Raw genomic sequence first — 23954 nt, forward strand, 5'->3', positions numbered from 1 at the left:
CATGAAAACTCCAGAGTAAGCAGATGATTCAGCTTCTAAATGGCACCTAAATACGGACACACTCTATTTAGTTACTGAGACAAAACACAGAACAGATTAGTCTTGCAAGCTTTATCAGTTAGCAAGATAAAGAATCCTTCTAAGTAAAAGCCAAAACAAAACAATAATTAACCCAGGAGAACTATCAATTAAACATGGTCCTAAGACACAAAGCATAAATTTATCAAGACTTCAGACCTGGCCAAATTCTCCGAAGAAAATTCCATACATATATAACACATTGCCACTAACAGACAGGGAGATAACTAGGCACAAATGCAAAGCCAAACACAAAGGCTCACGCTTCACTCTCAAACAGAAAGCAGATATTGACCCGGAAGACTTCTAAGCAGTTTCTCCATATCACTTGTTGCTTTTAGAGCTGAAGAATACAACTGTCAAGAAGGTGGCCTTGATCTGCTCACTGCATTTGTACATCATCTCAAACTAAACTCGACTATCAGCATTATTAAGTGTTATAAAAAGCCACACATGTAATATTGTACGTACACAGAAAACTTTTCCACTGAAGAAAATTACATTACCATCACATACAAGAACTGAAATGCTGCTAACCAAACTCTGATTAGAGCAGTTTGATGAAGCAAGGCTAAGGAACTTCTCAGAGAGGTACAAAAATGCAAGTTTTTTGTGAAGCTATTTACATATTTTTGATTTCTAAACCTTAACTTCTACTTCCTTTATTAGCACTAAATACCTTATCAATTGTGTAGTTGAAATCCAAGAATGAGTGTGCCCACCCTAAAAGTTAACTATTAAATTATTCCACAAGACAAAAGGTCTATCAGCTTCTGGTTTTAGGAGGGTGTTGTTCCTCAGCAAATGTAGAGTGGATCAGTTAAGAATAATGACAAGCCACAGAGTCTGCTCTGTCATCCTGCTCATGTACAAGGTCCCCCAGGGAAAGGGAAGTGGAAGGCTGAAGGGAACAGGGAAGGGAACAGGGAAGGGAACAGGGAAGGGAACAGGGAAGGGAACAGGGAAGGGAACAGGGAAGGGAACAGGGAAGGGAACAGGGAAGGGAACAGGGAAGGGAACAGGGAAGGGAACAGGGAAGGGAACAGGGAAGGGAACAGGGAAGGGAACAGGGAAGGGAACAGGGAAGGGAACAGGGAAGGGAACAGGGAAGGGAACAGGGAAGGGAACAACATTTCTCATGAATCAGTCATCTAACATCTGGTGATGTCCACTTCCTGCAATATCAAGTGACAATAATCAGTTGATTTAGCAGGACTTTTCAAGAGGAGATTTTTTCCCCCCTAAACATTTTACATTTTTTCTTTCATGTTACATTTTCAGTTTTCCTGAGGTTTCATATTAATGCAAATTTAAATAATATTTAACTTGGCTCCACTACCCCAAACAATCTGTAACATTTGTACAAACATAACTTGAAAAGCTTAGTGGCAAAATATTTTAAGTGGTGCCATTAGATCTCTTCTCAATTAAAGCAAAATGTTTCCAACTTGGACAGGTATGTGAAACTTCCAGCTCAAGAGAATTCAGAAAGAAGTCAAGACCTTTTCATACTAGAAGAGCCTCCAAAGTCCCTTGGTGTGTGGCCATCAAGAAATTTTTCACAATTATTTTCCCAAGGTACAGTCATTTCTCTACCTTTACAAACACCTTTACCATTTCAGATAGAACCATGTTTTACTTCCATGTGCAACAAGGTGGTTAGAGGCTACCCATCACTGTGCCACAAATAGGTTCAAGTTGCAGAGGAGCAGAATAAAATGAGACCCCTGATTTATCTAGTGACTGACTTAGGTTTCACCTATGCTAAGTGCTAAGACATATGAAGTCTTTTTCTCCCAATTGCTTATGTGACAAAACTTCCCACAACCAGTAGAAATCTTGACTGATATAAGCTTTAAAACACATTGTAACAAAGATGACATCAAATGCTTTAAAACAGCAAAAGGCTTGTGATGCACTAAAGAGGATGGAAAATGAAGACAGCATTTAAAAACCTGGGAAAATGTGTTACTATGTGATCCTCCCTATGTTGTTTTCACAAGGTTTCAGCTTCTCAATGCTCCAATACAAAACACTATCTTAAGAAAAAAAAGATGCAAAATATCCCTCACAGCTACATTTTGTATTTATCAGTAGTGTATCTCTGAGGTTAAATACTCAACTGAACGCTATGAAACAGCTACTGGTGTTCTTCATGCAGCCATTAATCTAACATTTAAGTTGGTAAATAACATCAAAAGTATCAGGACTACGAGTATAGCAATTACACACCTCCATTCCTTTTCATGTTTAACATACCAAGAAAAGAAACTCGCAATTTTCAGTTGGATTCTTTGAGAACGCAGGGGACCTTAACATCTCTAAGTACATTCTCATCAATGAAACCCAGCAACAAAATTAATTCAGTTCCCCTAAAACTCACACAAAACTAAATTGCCATTTAAAATTTTTTCTCAAGTGGCTAACCTCACATCTAGAATCATTTGAACTCGACTTTTAAAAGTTTCATTCTAGCATTTGACTCCTAAACTCATGCCAACACATCTTACCAGCGAAGCACACAAAACACGGGTGTTATTACACGTGCTTTGACTGGCTTGCTGCTACCACTTTGGTGGTGGTTTGTTGTTTTGAGGCGGAGGGGTCTGTCTCCAAACTGCCAAGTTGCTACCCACCAATTTTGAAGAACATCCAGCTTTGTGCACTTAAGCTTCTTATAACAGAGACATCTGAAAGCCATTGTTCACACAGCTGGGGCTAAATGGGAGGCTGCTATAACCACAAATCATTGAAGATGGTAGAACAGCCTAGTAAGAAATACACATACTGCTATCATCTAAGAGCTTTTAGCACTATGAAACACAAGTAGAAACAGTCAAGAGTACTAAAAAAACTTCATTCTGAGGCAGAACTCAGTCTTTAAGAGGCCTCAATGCACAAAAACTTTGTTCAGTAACTTCACCTAACTTGCTTTCTTGGAGGAAAAAATGCCCGAGTTTGATGTTTCCCCAGCTCCATGACTCAAAAGGGAATAAAATAGGAAGTCAGGCCATACAATCTACAATGTTTGCTTACAAGGTCAGAAACATATAAAATTATCAGCTAATCCAGGTAAGACAGAGCTAGCTGCACTCCTTGTGATTGCCTGTGACGCACAGCACAGAACAGCACTGCAGCTCTGTTTTAACATTCCATTCTGGACATCTTCATATCTAGCACTGGGCATTCTCTGAAATATGCCATATGCTATGCATTACCTAACCATCAGAGATGCCGTCCTCTGCACCAACCAGTGCCAGAATAGGATCACAAAACTGAAGCTTACTTTCAGCTTTCTCCTTAAAAACTTTGAAACTAAGCAAGTTAACAGTCAACTAAGTAACTCCTGAGAACTTATAACACAAAAGATTTACTACGAACACATTCATCGCATTCTCCCATGCTGAGGGTGAAAGCACCTCTCAACAGTGTATCACTGTCATAAACCCTGAAGGAGATTATGAATTAAATAACCATCTTCCCCACAGCAGTTTAAAATAGAAATTAGAGACAGCTTTTAATGTGACTTCTTATCCATTTCAATTGGTTTATGGCAGTAGTCGATTTTTCCATGGCAATGAAGTCACCAGGCTGAGAAAATAAGGAGAAAGTAAGTGCAACCAGGCTGTAGGTGAAAACACCTAGATTTCAAGTTGTGTATCAAACTCGTGTTCCCACTGACACTGATTACTGCTGGGAGCACCTCAGGTAGAGAGCTGAACTCCGTGCCACTCAATTCACTACAAAACCCAAGCAGATGTTAACTGAAAAAACTAAAAAAAAAAAAAAAAAAAAAAAAAAAAAAAAAAAAAAACCTGAAAAAGGGATCGGTTTTAACAAAAGCAAAACAGCAGCAGGATAGCTGTAACTTCGTGAAAGCTCCTCCCCCTCTCTCCCGAAAACCTGAACCCTGCATGATTGCTGAAGCTGCCGACGGTAGGTACCCTGTACCCACAGGCAGGTGTTGAGAAATTCATCCCAAATGCTTCCAAGAAGTAGTGAGAAGCCCTTAAAGGGTTTTACTTACAGTCTCTCTGCATTCCTGGGAATATCCCTCGGTACAGTTTTGAGTCCTAGTCCATGACAATCCACGTTGGAAGCAATACAAGTACATTTATGCGGGCATCCTCCAACAGGCATCCAACTCATGGAGCTCCAAAAGCTCAAGAGCATTCCAAGGCACAGAAACGCACTTCTTCGACCAGACAACATGGTTTCTTGATCGCTTCGGTGGGTATAAAAGTGTGCGCCAGCAGCCGGTCCTTAAAGATGAAATGCCTCTAAGAAGAAAGGGAAAAGAAAACAGAGGCTCTTAGTACAGCCCAAGGGAACCCACCGCTGCCATCACCGCCGGAGCGCCAGCCAACCTTCAAAGGCGCCTGCAAAGGTTACTTTAGGTGGAAGAAGGTGGGGAATTGCCTCTCGGGCTCAGGTTTCTTTCTGTTATCTGCGAATGGTACCAGAAGGCAGAGAGTTTAACAGAGCTTCAGCCAGATGCGTCCTCAGATGAAAGAAAATCGGGGAGCGGAGGTAAACACACACAAAACATCCATCAGAAGCATCGGCAATCTCCAAAGCAGCCTCCTCCGCTCCGCATCGCCCCACCTGGGCCGGGCAAGTGACCGCGAAGATGACTGACTGCCTGGCGGTGGGCACTCTCCGGGGGAGGAGAAGGAGGCGCCTGCACTGAGCACCCCGCAAAACAGCGGGAGGTGCCTGCCAGTGGGCACTCCGCGGGGGAGTAGAAGGAGGTGCCTGCCTGCCGGTGGGCACACCGCGGAGCAGCAGAAGGTGCCTGCCTGTCGATTCAAAGCCGCCCCGCCGCCAGCTCCTCAGGCGCTGCCTCCCGCCGCTCAGCTGCTACTGCGAGCTCGCAGCCCCGCGCTAGCGGCCGGCGGAGCCGGGACCAGGAGACGGCGAGCGGAGGTGAGGCGAAGGCAGGCGCGCTGCGGGGCAGAGAGGGCGGCGCTGCCGGGCACTGCTGCGCTGCCGGGCACTGCTGCGCTGGCCGCCGGCCGGCCGCTCTCCATGCACTGTGCATGGCAGCGGGGCGAGCGCCCGCCGCGCCGTGCCACCCCTCCCCCTTCCCAAAATAGCTCCTGCCGCCCCCATTGGCTGCGGCCGCCCTGACGTCACCAAACTGCCCAACTTTTGGAGCGGAGGGAGGGCGAAAGTTTGGGGGTCGCGCCGGCGGCGCCGCAGGGAGATGCGGCTCCCGCAGCTGGGGTGCGCCCACTTTCCGCGCCCCGCTTCGGGTTTCCCGGGGGGTAATGTGCAGGCCCCTCCGGCCGGCGGTGCGCGAACGGCCCCGATCTGGCCGCCCCGCCGCCTCCTGGCGCGTCTGCACGCCCCGAGTACCCCCTGGCGGCGGGACGGCCCCGCGCACCCTCCCCGGCGGAGAGCCCAGCGCGCCCCACGGAGCCGCTGCCCCCAGACTCTGCACCTCACCCGTGCCATGCCGTGCTTCCAGCTGCGCAAACCCATCTGTTTCAAAGGGCCTTGCACACTTACAATTCACAACGAATTGGCAACAGTAACTCTGTTCTTCATCTACATCATGAACTATGCAGTGAGGCTCTGTCCCTGCAGGTAGGGAAATCTTTTCCCTGTCCCACTTCACTGAAGATCACTTTGAAACCCTCACCCTGTTGACAGGACTGAGTTGCACTGGGATTCGCAGTCTCAGGTTGCGTTCAAAAAGGGCTTTGGATTTTTTTTGGTGGGTTGTTTGTTGGTTTGGGTTTTTTTTCCCCTTTGTTTGAGGTGTTTTGTTTTTATTCAAACATTAAAATGGAGTATTTTAAGTGAAGGGACAAAAAAACAACAGTGCAGGATATTCACCATGAGACATCCATATGCAGTTCAAGTGCACAGAAAACACACCTCAAACATTAGTTTCGTGTTTTGGTCACTGGCAGTTGTAATTACCCAGAGTGTTCCTGCCCACTTAGATAGAACTGCCTTTGCCTCAACCAGAGAAATGTCCTCATTTAGAGCCATCGAACTAGCTGCTTGGGTACTGCTCTCCTTCACAAGCCAAAGCTTGACACTCCAGAACATTTCTCTGCAAAGAAGTTTGCCAAAGCATGTGCAAGACCACATTTCCTTTCACCTCTCCTGGCCTTTGTCTGAAAAAGCAGTACAGTGAGTTTCTCATGTTATAGTGAATTATTTACATGAGAAGTGTCGCTTTTATATAGAAACTATTTTGCTCAAGCATTAAGATTGAAACACTCCTATGACTGTTGAGTGGTCCTTATAGAGCAGTACCCATGTGAGGAGGCCAAATGACAAATGAGACAAGGTTTCAAAACACACAGAGTGACTGAGCTGTCACCCCTTCCTGTGGCTGTTTTATGTTGCTTCAGAAAATACTGGTTTTACACTTCTTCCAAATCTATAGAAGCCAAAAGTTTGTGATGGTAAGTGTAGTTTTATCTGGATCCCTAAATGAACCTCTCCTTTCCTGGAGTAAAAGGCAGAGGAAGATCACTTTAACCTCCAGCACTGACAGAAGTAAGGAGAAAAGCCACAGCCACCCCAGCTCCAGCCTCACAGTACCCACAGCAGCAATGCTAGAGGTTAGATTTCAGCCATGTCCCTCTCCTTGGCTTCAGAGGGCAAAGGCACAGGCAGCTCCAGCCATGTCACTGACACTCATCGGTATCTATTCTGAGGTAAGGACCCTCAATCCAGTGTAAGTTTGCAAGAGATCAGCTCTTGAGCAAGGAACAGCTGGTTCAGGCCAGACAAGACAAAATTGCTTGTGAAGACAAAGTGGTCTGAAAGCTCTGACGTCTCCACCACAGACTGAAGGTACACACCCGCAACTCATTCCAGCAGCGAAAATACTTCTCTTGGAACCTATATTCCCTTGGCATCCAGGCAGCATCATTCCAAAGACAGACTTTTTTCCTGTTCTGATTTACTAGCAAATATCTTCCCAGCTACACTGATGGTCACATCTAGAGGAACAACCCCCCTCACCTCAGGATAGAGGGGAAGAAACTATTGAATACTAAGTAAATATGACGAGATAATGCACATGCAATAGCCTGATAGTATTTTTAATTCAGTTATTAATGTTTACATGTGATTAACTCCACATCCTAAAGAATGCTGCACAATTCTCCCCTAAGTTCTTCAGTGCTGTCATCCCTGGCAGTCTTGCTCTGCTGCTAATCCCTCACAACAGAAATCCCTGAAAAGGACACATGAAGCACACAAGATGGCAGGAAAATAGACAAGACTGAAGCCAAACCTGTCTTTGACAGACATTTGTAAATTATTATAAAAACTAAGAGGATGTTATCCCACATGCCAGTTAAAATAGCTCCTTCTAGAGACAGTCAGATATTCATCAAGACATGCCACAGTTAGGCCAAGTGTTGACTCCACTGTTTTTCCTACACACATCTCCTATGGCTTCTGGCTCCCAGCAATTGCTAGAGGCTGGCAAATGAGTCACTGCTCATCTCTTAGGAGTTGGCACAGGCCAGCACAGCAGGTGTCACACGCAACAGCACAAAACAACACGTTATAGGATAATCTCATTTAATCAAGTCAACTGTTATGAGCTAAAGCTGGACAGTTTTTAGTCCACACTATTTCCTGAAGTATCAGAAACTAACTACATTTCCATATATGTATAACTCCTTACAAACCAGATTGTTATCAAAGGTGTGCTGCCTGCTCAGCAGGGATTCGAATCTTGCCTGCTGCTTCTGCAGTCATTTCTGCTTGAAAATTATCTATTCACTGCATTTAGAACATCTCTGCATCAAATCTGGAAACCATTAGTGTAATGCCTGAAAATTTTTATCAATTTGCTTTTTAAAAAAAAAAAAAACAGTTTTGCTTTTTTTTTTCTTTTGGTATGAAATAGCATTCAGTAAACAGATCTTCAAGGGTATATTGACATTCACGCACTGCTGTCACCTAGGCAGTTCTGTAGCTGCCTTCTCTCTTGAACTCACCATCAATATCCTTGCCAACCCCACCACTGTCTCAATCTTGCAGTAGTATCTTTGGTACCACTTGCAACCTAGAAGACAGCTGAGTTCTGGGAACCATAGAAAATTGTGGAAGACAAAAACAGATCACAGCAGCTGCTTGGGCAGAAATAAGTGAAAGAAAAATCACTTCTCTAGATGATTTTGAACTTCCAACATCACCTTCATAAGGCATGCAAGCACCACCAGTCATTTAGAGATGCATTATGTGGTGTGTGAATGTCACCATATTTCTTGTCAGGGACTTCCTGGGCAGCTCTGCCTGCCCACATGCTGTGTAACATGAATGACATGTCTGAAAAGCATCAGACTCATTGCACTTGTGTTGTCCATGTGGCCTACACACGTGCAGTCAAGCTGACGGCTCCCAAATGCTCATACTTTCTATGTGCACAATAATCATTTGTCTAAAGACCTAGTGGGAACTGTAGCAGGGCCTGGCATACTCACTGAAGTCCTGAAATCTGAAAGTTTATGGGCAAAAACCAAACACATTTAAGGAATCCAAACATATATTCTGGTTCAAGCAACAAAAGACCATCCCAGAACATTATACTACCCAAGTACCTGCTTCAACAGAACAAAGTTTCCACCATCACCAGCAACTAAAAGGGTGGAGAAGAAATAAGTAATTCTGATCACTTCAAAGGAAGTAACTCTTGAATCTCCTAATTTAAGTCACAAGGCTCTTGAACACCTCAATGAGAAGCCCTCAAGCACATCCACCACATCACTTAATGCTTTGTCATGTGATCAAGCTGATGTGCATTTTCAACGTGTGAAGTCCTAAGTTGGCCTAATTTTCAAGTCACTGATGCAATCGTTGGGGAAGCAATGACATATCCCAAGTTAAATGAAGTATCTCAGCACATTACCTAAAAAGGACATAAAGCTTCCACTGGGGAATCCTGTCAGTGCTAAAGAATTTGAACCTGATTTTTATTAAAAGCTAGAAACAGGAGACAGATTTAGTACGACAGATATCAATATTGCCAGGCACAGAACATACAAGCACTGCAGGAAAGTGACACCTCTGCCAGGCAGGAGCATGGCTCTGCAGCCGTCCCCAGCAGGCAGAGCCTAAGCGGTGTCGCGATGCCCTCGTGTGGCTGTGAGCTCCCCGGGGCCCCAGCGATCAGGCGATCTGCTTTGTGCAGGCTGTCCCAGGTCTGTTGAGGGTTCCCCACCTATTGCACACAGGACGTTTGAGGAGGTTAAATACTTTTTCAACCCATGAGATTTTAGAGCACATATGCGGTTGCCCTCAAACCTGCCGTCAAAATAAACAATAAGAAGGTAACAGCACTACAGGGAGGAAAAATAGATTTGACTGCTGCTGATTCACACTGCTTTTCACTCTAACTTCATCTGAGCCCTCAGAGGTTTAATGCCACAAGTTTCATAAAGATACTGGCATTTTCTACTCCAACTTCGAGAGGAAAATTAACTATCAATTGAAAACCCAATATTGTTTTTTCCCAGTATATTTTCATGTTAATCACTTTTGTTAACTAAGAAAACAATGCTTTGTTTTCTTTGCCAAGAATGTGTTAGACTGAGCAAATCATGTTTTCACCTGTGCCTGCGTTTGTAAATATTGTGCTTACTGAAACAAGCATTAGCTGCTTCTAAACCAGTGAAACTATAAAATGAAAACAACCATCAGAAGTGAGACACCGCTAAAGGCTATTGCTTGGTGTGAAACCTCAGATGAATGAGACAGTCTAGCAACAGAAGTTAGCCTTATATCCCCCTCAAACAGAACAACACCACAATTATTAGCAATCTGTTCACTCACAAACCCATTCCCATTTTGAGATATGGTAATAAGGAAGATGACTCCATGCAATAGAGCTCGCGTTGCTGTGTCGCCTGGTACACCACAGAAGAGAAGTGGTGACTTGGACTAGCAAAGCATTTCAGTGTGATTTCTTCCACTTAGAATGGGGCTCCCATTCATAGGAACTGTGTAGAAGGTTGTGAATGACACCCAATAAACCATCTAATTTTTTCTCTTGCTTAGATGAAGAGACACAATTGCAGTTGCCCTTGAAATCTGGAATTTACTCTGTCAGTTTAATTCCAATAATGGACAGTATGGAATTTATCTGCTCTTTATTCTAGCTCTTAATATGGCATGTCTCAGGCTGTCAAAGTCAAACTGGAAGCAGCTGAAAGCTAATTGACTAACATAGAGAAAAGATCATGCACCTTCACCACTGCTGGAAACATTTAAAACTTGTTAAAGAGTTTTAAATTATAGCTTACATAGAAAACAAAAAAAGCAGTTCCACTAAAAGCTTAGCAAATCAAATTAGGTTCTCTTATATTAGATTTGTACCATACACCAGAAGCAACCACATCATATCCTTTCTGCTACCTACTGTGCCATCTACTCCATCAACCACATTGAGTTACCTGCGCCTTATATAGCTCACATCTGATTCTCCCTCAGCATTTAACTAAATACTAGAGAGGAAACCAAAACCCAAACAAAGGCAAAAAGAGGCCTATTATTATGTGAGTTTAGCGCACAAAAGCTAACTAATAATTGTGGATTTTGTTCTTAAATTAAGGTCTGTAATCAAAATGAACATGGCTTGCACATAGCAGGCAATATTCAGTAGAGTTCATTCTGCTGCCAGGACATAGAAGCTTCTATAAGAAAGTACTGAACTGGTTGGAAGATCTAAATCAATTTAAAATCTGTGGAATACATGCAAAGCTTCAGAGGCCCCAGGACAGCATCCTTTCAAGCTTAAGGGTGTTACTTCAGAGACAAGACATAGCAAGCTTTGGCAATGGTTACAGAGAGAATGGAGAGTCAAAATGTATAATCCACAAGCTTCACTGCTACATGAAACAAGGAGTGTCTCCTGCAAGTTATACCGGTTTGTTTCAGCCAGGATTTGACATAAGGCAATTTTGAGAGATTCTGCATTTTCTCACTCAAAAAGGTATTTGTGAAGTAAACAGAGAAAGTGCCCAGACAAACCCAATTCAAACATAGGCTTCTACCTCAGCTACTGAAGTGTATTAATTGACAGGATTTTTAACTGCCCAGAGTTTTAGAGCCACAGGCTCACAATTGAGTACTTCTCTTGGACAAGAGTTAACTTCATAGTTTGAGACAAAGCAATCCTTCAGAGAGAATCATCTTCATAACCTGCAATAAATACTTGAAGTCTTCAAGATTTGACTAGTTCATTGATTTGGAGTTCAAAACAAAAGAATGAGGCTAGATATACTCACTACTCTAGATGAAGCTGTCCTACATGGAAAAATATGTATTACTTCACACTGTCTTGGAAGAAAAAACTAACCTGAAGTCTTGACAACTTTGGATAAAATAAAGCATTAAAAGTTGTTATTAAAAATTTCTGTACTTGGATTTTTTCTTGACTGTTATCAACACTTTAGTGATGCCACTGCCACAGTGCAAACTGTTTCATAACCTCAGTTGTGAATAGTTCACAATGCTCAGCATGTCAAAAGACAACTGCCTTGTTTTGAAGCATAAGAAGCTTCCTAGAATTTTACCTCCAAGTATGCAGCAATGGCAGTTAAATATCATTTAGCATGTGCTGGCATCAGAAGTTCCTGTCTTCATCTATGGACAACACTGTGAGTCCCCACCTCCGATGCTGCAAAGTTCTTGTTTACTTATCAGGAGTTTGAAAACCACATTCTGTATAAAGCTTAGGCAGTTAGATCCCCATCATGCCAGCACACTAACATGAACAAATTCTTTTGAGCACAGAAAGGAAATATCCACTGCTTAAGCAGGAACCAGAAAACCTGGGTTTTGTTTCTCTGTTACTTATGGGGTATGACCTTGGCAAGTCAGCCTCCTACCCTTCAGTTACTAGTGCATAAAGATTTATAATACACACAAGGCCTAAGCTTTGCAAAGCATGTTTCAAGTATTAAAGTTAAAGTTTATATTAAATATCAAGAACTAGAAGTATTTTGTAAATATGTAATATTTTTCATGACATGAACATGTGGTGGTCTTTGACATAGAATTTTCTTTTTTCCCTCCTAATGGGTATGGTAATTGAAAACCAAGTACTAGAGAGCTTCATATCTTCTGTCTGTTTACACATACAGGTATTTTGATCTGGCTGGCTGTAGAAAAGCATTTTTTTAACAGGACTCTTCAATATCTACTCTGCATATTGTATAAAAGGGACAGAAAGCCAAAGAATGAAAGATCTGAAGAGGTTTTATGCAATGTTTTAATAGAAAAATCTTATGTCTAGGTTCTTAAATTTTGTGTGCTGTTCACTTTATTAGGGTTTCCTCAGAATGAGTACAAGAAATGTCACAATGAAACCATAAATACGAGGACAATAAGCTGGACAGAGAGAAAAAAGGACGTGTCTGATTTCCTAAATTGCAGAGGCTGTCCCACAGTTCCTTTCGAGCCAACACTTGGCAAGAAAGCTGCAAAACTTCATAATGGCTTAATACAAGGTTCTTTGCACTGAAATTTTCAAAGCTTCAACTCTGACGTGCTGTAGGAGATGACTAAACTCTTTGGAATGAAAGCCATCTTTATCCAATCTGGTTTCTTACTGGAAACCCAAATGCTGTTAAGCTAACAAACCCAATGGCCATAAAAGACTCAAAATGGTTACTCTGATGCTTGTGCTATCAGACACAAAAAATCATCTCATTGTTTCTGAATTTTAGAAGATTTAAAGCATTCTAGACCTACTTAAATATCTCTAGACCATACTCTTTGTCCATCTTCCTGTTGGTTATAATTGTCTTTTCTCAGGAGAAGTCACTTGAAAAAGTAACGTTTCTAGACAATTTCAAGTGCAGTCAGGTTTCCTTTGATCAACATGCAAACACGGAAACAAAAGCACAAATTTAGACCATCATCTTCATGATGGTAACCCTTACAATTCACCTTGGCACTGGGAAATACAAAAAGAACCACATCTCCTCCTGTCAGACGCTCAGAAAACTGAATCTGTCAGACTAATACATAGACATGACTACTGAAATTGGGTGCATTTTGTGGTCATAAGCTCCTAGTTGTGTTCCATGCAAGCAATTCTGGGTGACTAAGCCATGCTTTTCTCACGTCCAACAACTGGAGAATGCATAAAATCACAGAAGAGAGCAGTGGGGAGAAAAAAGACAGAAAAGTGAGTACCAAGGCCAGGAATTTAAATATTACATCTCAGCAAAGGCCTAGCACGCGAGTCATAGTACAAAAAATGACATAAGTGTTGCTTCACTCTCCAAGTCAAAGGAGCAGTCAACCTCCAAATCCTGTAGCATTGAGAGATGTCAAGAAGATACAACACCCTTCCAACAATTCTTCCATGATCCTACCCTTGAAAAACCCTACAGAAGACTCCACAAGATGCTGTGCAGCTATCACCCATCTAGTAGATCTTATTTCAAACACATCTTAATTCGTGCACATATGACCTTATCCACTGTCACTGGAAGAAAAAGCAGATAAATCCTCAAATTGTGCAATTATATATATATATATATATATATATATATATATATGAACTACCTCAGGGTTTCATAATCCAATTCCCTTTTTCTATCATTTTCCCTTCAAGATTTAGTGAGCCACTTTATGATTCACCTTCAACAATCCACTTCACAAGCAGAATACCAATTACCAAAAAAAGGCCTTGAGCAATTAACCTTCTACTTCTTTACATTATTACTAAAAAATTCTCACTGTCACGATGGAAAAAAATGTTACAAATCACCAATTGACCTACAGTGACTCTAAAATCTGGCTTTGTATTCAGGAGGATTTCTATGCTTGAGGTTTCATGCCTTAGAATGACCACTATACATCATTTATTCCAACCCCTAACGTCCGGTGGTTCTGTGATTTAAAAGAAGTGCAATGCTATTGTAGATTGTTCTTTCACTGGGAACAGTCTAATAAATTTACTTTATTGTTCCCTTTCTTTATAATGCCTGGATCCTATGCCTTCTTTACTGGCTGTCAAATATAACCAAGTGCCTTTAAACAGAAGGAAAAGCAAAATTCACATCACAGATGGAATTCTTTTCTGCTATGCAGAAAATGTTTTTATCCTTTGCCAGAACATCATCCTCACAAGTGAGGGCTATGACAGAAAATTACGTTAGCAAAGGTCATGCTTTGGTTTCCATTTATGTCTGTTTAAAAATAGAGATTTTGGTCTAGAAAAACATAAAGATAAGTCAGTTAATACTATCCAGTATGTTAGAACTGGTGTTTGCTCATTACTTCAACTGGAATATACACACCCGCAAGGGAGTAACACGAATTAAATGGTTCAAATGAAACTGAAAACAGAAATTATATACATGCAAAACCTGACAATGTAGAGAGTAATGCAGTTCGTACAGACTCACTAGACACATACCAAGACAGTTTTTTTCCCAGGCATGTTTTCCTGTTACATTTATACTATAAATGCAAAACTCATTTTTTAATAACAGTAGACTATTTTGTTTCCTTCGTGCAGACTATTCAAGGGTAACTTCATGGACTTTTTCATTTTGGTCTGAGACTTGGTTATATTAAATCCAAATAATTTTCCAGTCATTTTCTATGTTCAAGAGTCTTTAATACTCTGAAAATTGGAGAGAAAATCTGGACTGAAGATACCCTCAATATTATGGAATCGCTGAAGCAGGAAATGATTTTTATCCTGAAAGAAATCAAAACCATCTATCTGTTCATCAGGTGCTGCTCAATCAAGCATTGAATTTTAAGTTTCAGCATGGTAACTGCTGGCAGTAGCCTTATTCCTCCATAATCAGTGTCAAATATCAACAAATATTCACAACTTCACCATTCATTACTTTAATTTGCATTTTCAGTCTGTTTTCTAAATAGTCTTCTTCATTTTATTGTGGCCAAAGGGAACTTCAGTTGCCCTTTGAAGGACTCACTGCACATGCATCCCATAGCATTAGCCACAACTGTATTGTGCCAAACTAGAAAACTACACAGCTTCAGGATTATAGTTGCTTGTGCCATAACAGCTTCACCCTTTATTCTACACCAGGTGGTGAGCATCAAATACCAGCTGGTTCTCCTCTTCTTGATATGTAGCTAGCTCAAGTGGATTAAGCAGAAAAATAACACCCAGTAACTAAAGAAGCATTATCATTTGAATATTTAAAGGAAAACCAGCACAAGAGGTTCCACCTCAACACGAGGAGGAACTTCTTTACTGTAAGGCTCCCAGAGCACTGGAAAGCGCTCCTCAGAGAGGTTGTAGAGTCTCGTTCTCTGGTGACTTTCAAGGCCTGTCTGGATGTGTTCCTGTGTGACCTGAGACAGACTGTATGGTCCTGCTCTGGCAGGGGGGATTGGACTTGATGATCTATTTGGGTCCCTTCCAACCCCTAATATCCTGTGAATTGGTTAGTTTTTCATTTGGCTAGAAAATCAAAAAGCACATGATCACAAGAAGGAAGCAATACAGTTATTCTGTTACTAGGTTATACAATGAACTAAGACAGTGGGAAGTAGCTGCTGTGGGATGCTTGGGATCCTGCTCACTCGACCCAGTTGAGTTTATGATTAAGATTTTATTTAATTGTGATTTAATTGTTAATTTAATTGTGATACAGCTGCCTCCTTGTGCCAAAACTTAAGAAGTGCTTTCAGAAATTAGGACATAATTTCTCTTCTGTAAATATGCAACCTTGGCTAGGTTCAAGTTCAGGCCATCATGTGCAATTTTATCTGGCTAGTGTGAAATTTTCTGACAAGCTAATTATTAAAGTAGCATTTTTAGCTGCCAAAACAGTCAGGAGACAGATTTAGCAAATTGCCAGACAAAGCCTTTTAAGTTCCAGTTGGATCATCTCTTAAATCCAACTAAGTACATTTTCTTTTTGACCCTGCATTTTGAATTTAAAATCTTTTCAGTATAATTAGGCAGAATAAACACACAGGGGAAGAGGCTAACTCATGAAACAGAAAAGGATGGGGTTTTTTTTCCCCCCATTAAAACAACAGAGCCAGCTGGAATATTTATCTTGACTATAGCTATGATTGACATTAGTGGTTATTTACACCTTATGTTCCTTGGAACATAAATCATTACTGCCCAAGTTATGAAGCCAAGCCAAGCACTTTATTACTTTTCAATGTTGTGTTGCTGAATTCTGTTATTAAAGCTGAATGTTATCTTCACTTTGCTTTCTCATGTCACTTTCCAGGTTTTCAGCTAACATTAACTCCTCAAATATGTACAAAATACATACAAACACCCAAATTGTACTTCAAGCTAGACATTCAAATTCCTCACCAATCTGGCTGCTATTAAGGCAATGCCTTTAAGCACATTTTTAGTCAAGCAAGCTTGAACTGTTAAGGTCATGAAGTTTGCACAGCATAGCACTATCAGATTTTAATACTATCACAGTTTTGTGGTCTCAGATTTACGATGGGCACATAAAGACAACAGAAAACGTGCCCTTTGTAGGCATGGATACTTTGAGATAGCACCTGGCCAAGTTATGTAGCAAGGTTGCCCTTGCTGATGTTCTAAGATGCTTGCTGTGTTGCTATTTTAGGACACTCCTAGCAATACTGGTACATCTCTGCATGCTCAGTCACCAATTACTGAGTCAATCTATCTCCTGCAATTAGGTCAACCAGCACTATTATCATTAATATTAACAACTTTACAAGCTGTGTATTTAAAGCCATTACTAAGTAGTGAAGTCAACACAGGTAGTCAGAGGTTCACCTGCAGTTTTCTTTAGCTGATATTTATTAGTGCCTGCATAAAACAAGCTGGTCTTGAATTCTAGGCTGTTGCAAATGGATGGCTTCATCCTAAAATGCCTATGATTGCATTGATTTTATGAAAGTGTTATTAAAGACTCAACTGAACGGGAAAAAAATTACTAACAAAACAGAACGAAACCTTGGAGCAGGGTGGGGCATGCTTCTGAAAACTACAATGACAGGCGTACCATCAGGACCATTTTGGAGGGGTGCATGATGACTGTAATGCCCTTATCTACTTTTCCTTACAAGACATTGAATTTACCAGAGCAAAATAGGACTGTTCGTACAGAAAGCCAGGTAGAAGACAAAAAAGTCACAGAGGGCTTCTCAGGCACATTTGAAATGCCAGACATGACCAAGAACTACGATGATCTTTAGAAATTCCCCTTCTGCTCGCCATGCTGATACCATGCATTGCTGGCAGTCAGTTTTGCACATTTGAAAACCAGCCTCCCCTAAGCTACTCAGCATGCTACAGTTGGTTTGGAGTTTTTTTGTTTGCTTGGGGTGTCTTTTGTTGGTTGCTTGCTTTGTTGTTTTGGTTTGTTTTAAATCTGACCTCCAGAACAGGCTTCAAGTGCGGTGACATCTGGCTCATTTTCGCACGTTGCCAACAGCAATCTAGATGGAGCAGTTACTGACAATAATGACTCTCAACAAAGAGCCACAATGAATTCTCTCTATCAGTAATGGTTGCAGCACTGAACCTACTTGTGCAGGATTTTCAACAACTTCGTGACAGCCATCTTGAGGTGCTGATAAGCTCCAAGAGAGGAGCAAGATTGAATTGGATGCAATCGAAATCAGAACTTTCACCTCTGAAGATAACTTCAGTGCTTTATTCTGTGCTGCTGCAAAGCCTCAAAAAGCTTTCTGGAAAGAACTCTGTGTGAAATAAACTGAAATTACTCCTCAAAATTAATATGCTGCTCACAGTGTTTGTGGTAGGTTTTGTGACCCATTGTATTGCCAATATCTCTGTTCTGGGTCTGTTTAATACAAACATTTTGTTGCAATTGTTGACTACTTGACTTTATTTTTCCCAAGCTCTTGGGAACATATTTGCATTAAACATCTTTAAAGTCACATAGCAGGAAGAACAAGATTGCCTTTATCCATAAGGCAAATACTTTCAAGAAGCAAACCTCCATTTTTAAAATTGTGGAGGCATCAGTGCTTTATATGGATATTTTCGGAGGCAGAGTTTTGTTTTAACTGTTGCAGTAGTATTTTACTTGGTTAAAATTTCTTGATCGTATTTTTGATGCTGATTCACTGCTCATCTGTCAAATTAAATTAATTGCTACAAATTCCTTATCCAGATAATTACTACATTCCTTCAACAATGTATTAAATGTTCATTGCATTTAAATTACTTGCTTCATAAGTAATGATGTTAACTGAATTGCAGAGATAGCTACCACCTCATTTAATACACCAAAATGTCTGCATAGTTATTTAAGAACACATCAAGATAAGCTTTGGAAGCCTCAGTAGACTGAAAAATCCTCCCAAAAAAAGCCCTTATTTCTGTGTCATAAATTCAGATTCTACCACACCAATTTTGGGACAGGAAATTTCTAGAAGGTAGTGGTTAACAGCTCAATATGCTGAAATGTACAGGGACAGTACTTTGCAGATGTGACTCACTGTCTTCCTAATGCAAGTAAACATAACAGCTTCTGCTCCTGTGTGCATGCCATCCATAAAGCTCTAGCCTGCAGTCAGAAGAACGTTGTAGCTCCATCAGCACAAGCTGTTTGACTAATGTCTTCCTACATCATTCCAGCTCCTTCTTGAAGAGCAACACATGTTACAACAACACAGAGCCATACATGATTTCACATTCAGGGGACAACTGGTGTAGAAAAAAACCTCTGATGCTACACTACTTTAGTGTACAAATGCTGTTTAAACCAAAATAACCTGCACAGTATTCCACTACCTTTTCACTTCTTACCTGCACAGTACACCAATAACATGGGAGATATAAACCAAGCAGGGATGCCTCAAAGTGAAGAGAAGTCTAGCATGCAGAATGACAGAAGAAACACAAAAGAGTTTTTTCTTCACATAGGTTGTCTGCAGCAAGGACCTTTGTAAGAAAATCTGTCATGCAAGGAAGCCTTCAGAATGATGTAGTTCTAACAGCTGACTAACAGAACACAGTTAGCTTCAGCACTAAATCCTGGTCCAAGATAAAATTAACTGAGTATTTTAATAAAGACCACATCTCCTGTAATAACTCCACCAAAACCAAATCATCATAATCATATTCTGAAAGAGAACATTTTCACTGGCTAAATATTGCTGTCAGGTAACTGAGGGGGAAAAAAAAAAGGTCTTTCTGGTAAGGTGTTTTCTCTCCAAATACTCCATTCAAAACAGCTTAGATACATGCTACATGTTTGTTACTCACACATGTATTTCAGCCCAGGCTCTTATAAAAAAAACTTAATAGGAGACCAAACTAGCTATTCAGTAGACCTTCATTTTATGAGCTATTCAGTAGACCTTCATTTTATAACATTACACTTGTCAGAGTAGGTGTTGGAAATTTCAAGGTAACCAAAGCACTTTTCCTTGTGGTTGTTGTTAGGTCTTCATTTGACAGGAGTCTGCTAAAATACATGCTTGAATATGTTACCCTGATATTCAGAATATACACAATGCAGCCTCTGCAGACAGGCAAATGGAGCTTTATTTTCTTCATTAACAAGTGACCCTGCCATTGTGAATTTAACTGAAAATAAAGACAACAGGATCATCAATGCTGAATTCCAAGGAATACATGGGAAAGCTTGAGCTACCTAGCTAGCATGAAAGGACACCAAGCATGGAATTTATCCACCTGTATTTAATAAGCTATTTATTACTAATGAATACACCTGAAAGACCTATTTTAACAGATCACTCTGCCTGTCACTGTTTTCAGTTGCAGGCACATGACATGCATAGGAACTGGGAGATGCTGAAGAACATCCCTATGAGTCAGATCCCAAAGTGCAATATAATCTGCTCACCCTTTAGTAAACTAGAAGGAGCAGAGATGTTCCAGTCAAAGAGCACTGAAGCTGTTTTCCACTTGCATGGTTTACCTCAACTTAGAAAAATGTTGGGTTCACCACTGTATTCCAGGATTTGGCCAACAGCTGGATGCCATTTCTGAGTTCTGTTATTTTCTCTTTATGGCCTTCCTGACTTGACATTTTTCTCTCCCATTTCACATGTGAATTATTTTGTACTTACAAATGAATGTTTGGCATAATCGAAGCACAGAATCATAGAATGGTTTAGGTTGGAAGGGGCCTCCAAAGGTCATCTAAATCAATCCCCCTTACTTGTTTCTCTGATGAGACCTAAATACATACATAAAACCTAGAACAATTGTTACTGACAAGCCACAGACATATCAGAAAGACCAGACTGGGAAACAATCCAGGAACCTTGCTATGAAGTAGACAGAAAATATACATTAACAGGATAAATGAGGTACACACATTTGCTATAGAGAGGACAAACTTGTCAGAACATTTTGACTTTCCTTTTGAAGCCACTAAGATGCCAGAGTTCAACCCCTGACACAGCTAATTCAAAACCAGTCATCAAGAACATGTTTAAATAGGAAGCAAGTTTGCATTGTCTTCAGTTCTGTTATTGAAAAGAAATAAGGATGGCAAACATCTCTTATCTTGTGTATGTCTTAGCTTTAAACTACTTCTATACATGACATTAAGTGAAAATAACTAGCTGAAATGTTAAGCTTTATACACTTCAGAGGGAATCCAGAATTGTCTTTTTTTGGGAAGGGAAGGGACCCTAAAACAAAACAAACCCTAACATCAGATAAAGAAGCCCCACACTATTCTCTTTTTCTTGTTGTCAATAAATAACAGTTTTCATGCTACTGACAAAAAATGATCATTTGTTAATGAGAAGATTGTGCTAAGTGGTCTCCAAAAATAGTTGCTCTTTCCTGCCTTGAAAATACTCCATGTGGTTTTCTAATGTAGGGCCAAATTATGATGTATTTTATGCAATAAAAATATTTAACAAGATCACTGGTGGCACTTTCAGAGATAGTCTGCATATAGAATTACATGTACATGAATTCTGTAATGTATTTTTAGGAGTCCATTATATTTCTAAGGTGACATTTCACTTTAAAATGAAAAACAGATGGAATACCATGAGATTGGGAAATGCTTCTACAGCTTGAGTGAGGTTTTCTGTTTGTTTGTTTTAAAATGTCTGCTAACACCCAAATAACCCTGAGCTATGGATGTTCCTATCAGAAAGGTTTATACAATAGTGTGGTGAAAGAAAAAGATCCCCAAAGATTGTAAATGAAAGTAATGGCACAAGTTATTGCTTCCACCTTGTGAAAAGGCATTCATCTTTGACTGGCAATATAAGTTAGTCTCTCTTTCACATCTATGGATCCCATCTGAATAATGCACCCCTAATCAATATAGGGAATTAAATGCTGGGCTAAAACTCCTTTGGGATCTCTGGTGGAAACCAGAGATGTTGGAATGAACAGTGGGACAACATAGCAGGTAATAACAATCATCCTAAACATGATGATATCGGTATGCTCTCCTCTTCTCCTGACAAGCAACAGGGCTAGGGAAGGTTTAGGATGGATATTAGGGAATATTTCTTCACTGAATGGGTTAGGAAACATTGCAATGGTCTGCCCAGGGCAGTGGTAGTCACCATCCCTGGAGGTGTTCAAGTGGTGTGTAGAACTGACACTTAGGGACTTGGTTTAGTGCTGACCCTTCAGTGCTGGGTTGGAAGGTTGGACTGGATGATCTTGGAGGTCTCTTCCGGCCAGACACTTTCTCTGACTCTCTCTTGCATATTTTGTGTGTGTGCCTGTACCTGATACATATGTCTGACAACCAGTTTCATAACAAAATCTCACTCTTGTGCATGTCTGGCAGTGTTTGTTTTGTAGTAAGAAACAAAAATTGACTCATCCAACAGAATTTGTACTTTCAGCTAACAAAGTACAGCAGTGCAACTTACTGCATGCAAAGCACGCTGTTGACTGGCACACTCCCTTCATAGATACGTCTTCACTTGTCACTTTGCTCAGACGGTTTTGTTTTCAGACTAAGCCTGTGCAGCTGCCCTAGGAACAGACTCCTCTCACTTGACCCTTTTCAGAGCGCTGAAGGCGACATCTTAACAGCAAGCACCGCTAAGGGCTGCATGCTAGATGAAAGCTGGACTGAGCTAGACAGGAGACTTTTCTGGCAGCGGGCAGACACTGTTTGAGTAACAGCTCCAGACAGGAGGCAGCAGCAAAGCGTGTGGCAGAGCTGACGCAGCACCAAGGGGTGGCTCTCACCCAGCGCGGTGGTTGCAACGGCCCCAGCGAGTGCAGAGAAGGCGGCGGGGACACGGCGGGGCGGGCAGTTCGCACAGACAAGGCGAAACCTCTCCCGCAGCTCAAAGGTGAGCCACCAAGACCAGCAAAAGCGAGGAAACTTAAGCACAGTGGCCACTCTAGGAAAGCGCACGTCCCCTGCTCCTGCAACAAAGGATGCGTCAGTTCAGACTGAGCTTCTCCAAGAACACGCAGCTGTCCGGGGCTTTGGCTGCACGGAGTCCCACAGCCTCTCCCTGGAAGCAGTCGGAATTAGGGACAACAGTTGTGTGAGATGGAAGCAGGTGGACTATTTTCTCAGCCTGACAGTAGAGCTGAGCAGAAGTGTGCAAAGCTAGGAAGGTTAGGGAACTGGAGCGACTGACAGACATGTGAAAGCACACTGAGAACAGGGACAGGAGCACTCACCACAAAAACCTCAGAATCAACGGGATTTGGCATCCTCCCTCCACCAGGATATAAGTAGGGTCCGGAAAGTAAGCATCGAATGGGAAGCTGGCATTTCACACCTGTTAGTGGGTAGACACTTCCTGCACCTCCTCTTTCTCTATTCCAGGTGAAATATGACTATGTCTGCATTTCGTCAAGAGAATTACAATCAAAACTATAAATTACAAGCTTTTATATCACAAGACCTACTGCTATGGAATGATCATAGTGGGCTGGAGTTTTTTTGGGTTTTTTTTATCTGCTATGATGAAGCCCAGTATGTCCTTGTGAGATTACTGGTTTGGTTTTCCCTACACTGTCCCACCAACCACAGCTGGATAGTGGGGGCTGCATGTCAGTCTCACATCCATGCACCTTCCGCTGGAGAAACCCTTAAGTCCCTTTGACAACACATATACCCTAGCAAGCTCTACAAAGTAGGCTAATGGATAGGTGTAGCTAATGATTCACGATGTAGCTATGAACCGCATTTGTGCTCTTATCTGCTTTTTCTGACATAACTTCATTGTGTTTATGCTGGAGCAGAAGTTCCCTCATTGTCACTGTGCAATGAGACTGCACATAGAAAGTAAGAAAAAAAATGCATTGCTTTTAGTTCACCAGAAATTACAGATGGTCACAGAAATTCAGGCACTGTATGTAGCAGGAGGTATTTGTAGCTGCTCCAAACCCATCTTATATCCACTTAGCACTAACTGATGGAATAATTAATTTGGTAACATTTCAGTCAATACTCCAAAATAAATCAAACCTAAGCAGATGAGCATCTCTTGGGCTCCTACTTTATATGCATAATTAGCATTGTGGGGGTTTTAACTGTTTCAACACTTGCATTGAAATACAACTGGTTGGTACACTCTTTCCTCCATAGACAGGAAATAAGATACCCAGTATTCTTGTCAGCTTCAGTGATAAGGGGTAGCAGTGAACTTCTCAGATCATTACATTGCTGTCATTACTGATGAATGTGTTACTAGTACATCTTGGTTAAAAAAAAATTAACAACTTTGAAAATAATCTTCTTTCTAGCTCCTTTTTCTTTCTGAGGAACTCCCAGAAACGCCAGCTGGCACTCACAAACTCTCACTAGTTATTTCAAGACAAATGTTTACTTCCTTTATGGAGTGCTAAACTAGCACATCAGTGACAGTTTAATACCAGGACCAAAAGCAATTTCCTGTAGAAATCAAAAGTAACTTTAATTAAACTAATCGAGATCAAATTTTGA

General features: G+C 41.1%; 1 protein-coding gene across 3 annotated transcripts in view; it reads right to left on the reverse strand.

Annotated features, from left to right (window-relative positions):
- The window catches only part of SLIT3 (slit guidance ligand 3), a 525031-nt gene that overhangs the window by 489695 nt on the left and 11382 nt on the right, over positions 1–23954 (reverse strand). For 2 of the 3 annotated variants that reach the window (XM_064161620.1, XM_064161622.1), the window contains exon 2: positions 4106–4356. In XM_064161620.1, coding sequence (XP_064017690.1) covers positions 4106–4290 — 185 coding nt within the window. In that variant the 5' untranslated portion in view covers positions 4291–4356. Of the gene's footprint in view, positions 1–4105; positions 4359–4445; positions 4817–23954 lie in introns of those variants that run through there. The other variant, XM_064161621.1, reaches the window with a different exon arrangement.

This window comes from Pogoniulus pusillus, chromosome 22, assembly GCF_015220805.1.
Source record: "Pogoniulus pusillus isolate bPogPus1 chromosome 22, bPogPus1.pri, whole genome shotgun sequence".
NCBI classification, from domain to species: domain Eukaryota; kingdom Metazoa; phylum Chordata; class Aves; order Piciformes; family Lybiidae; genus Pogoniulus; species Pogoniulus pusillus.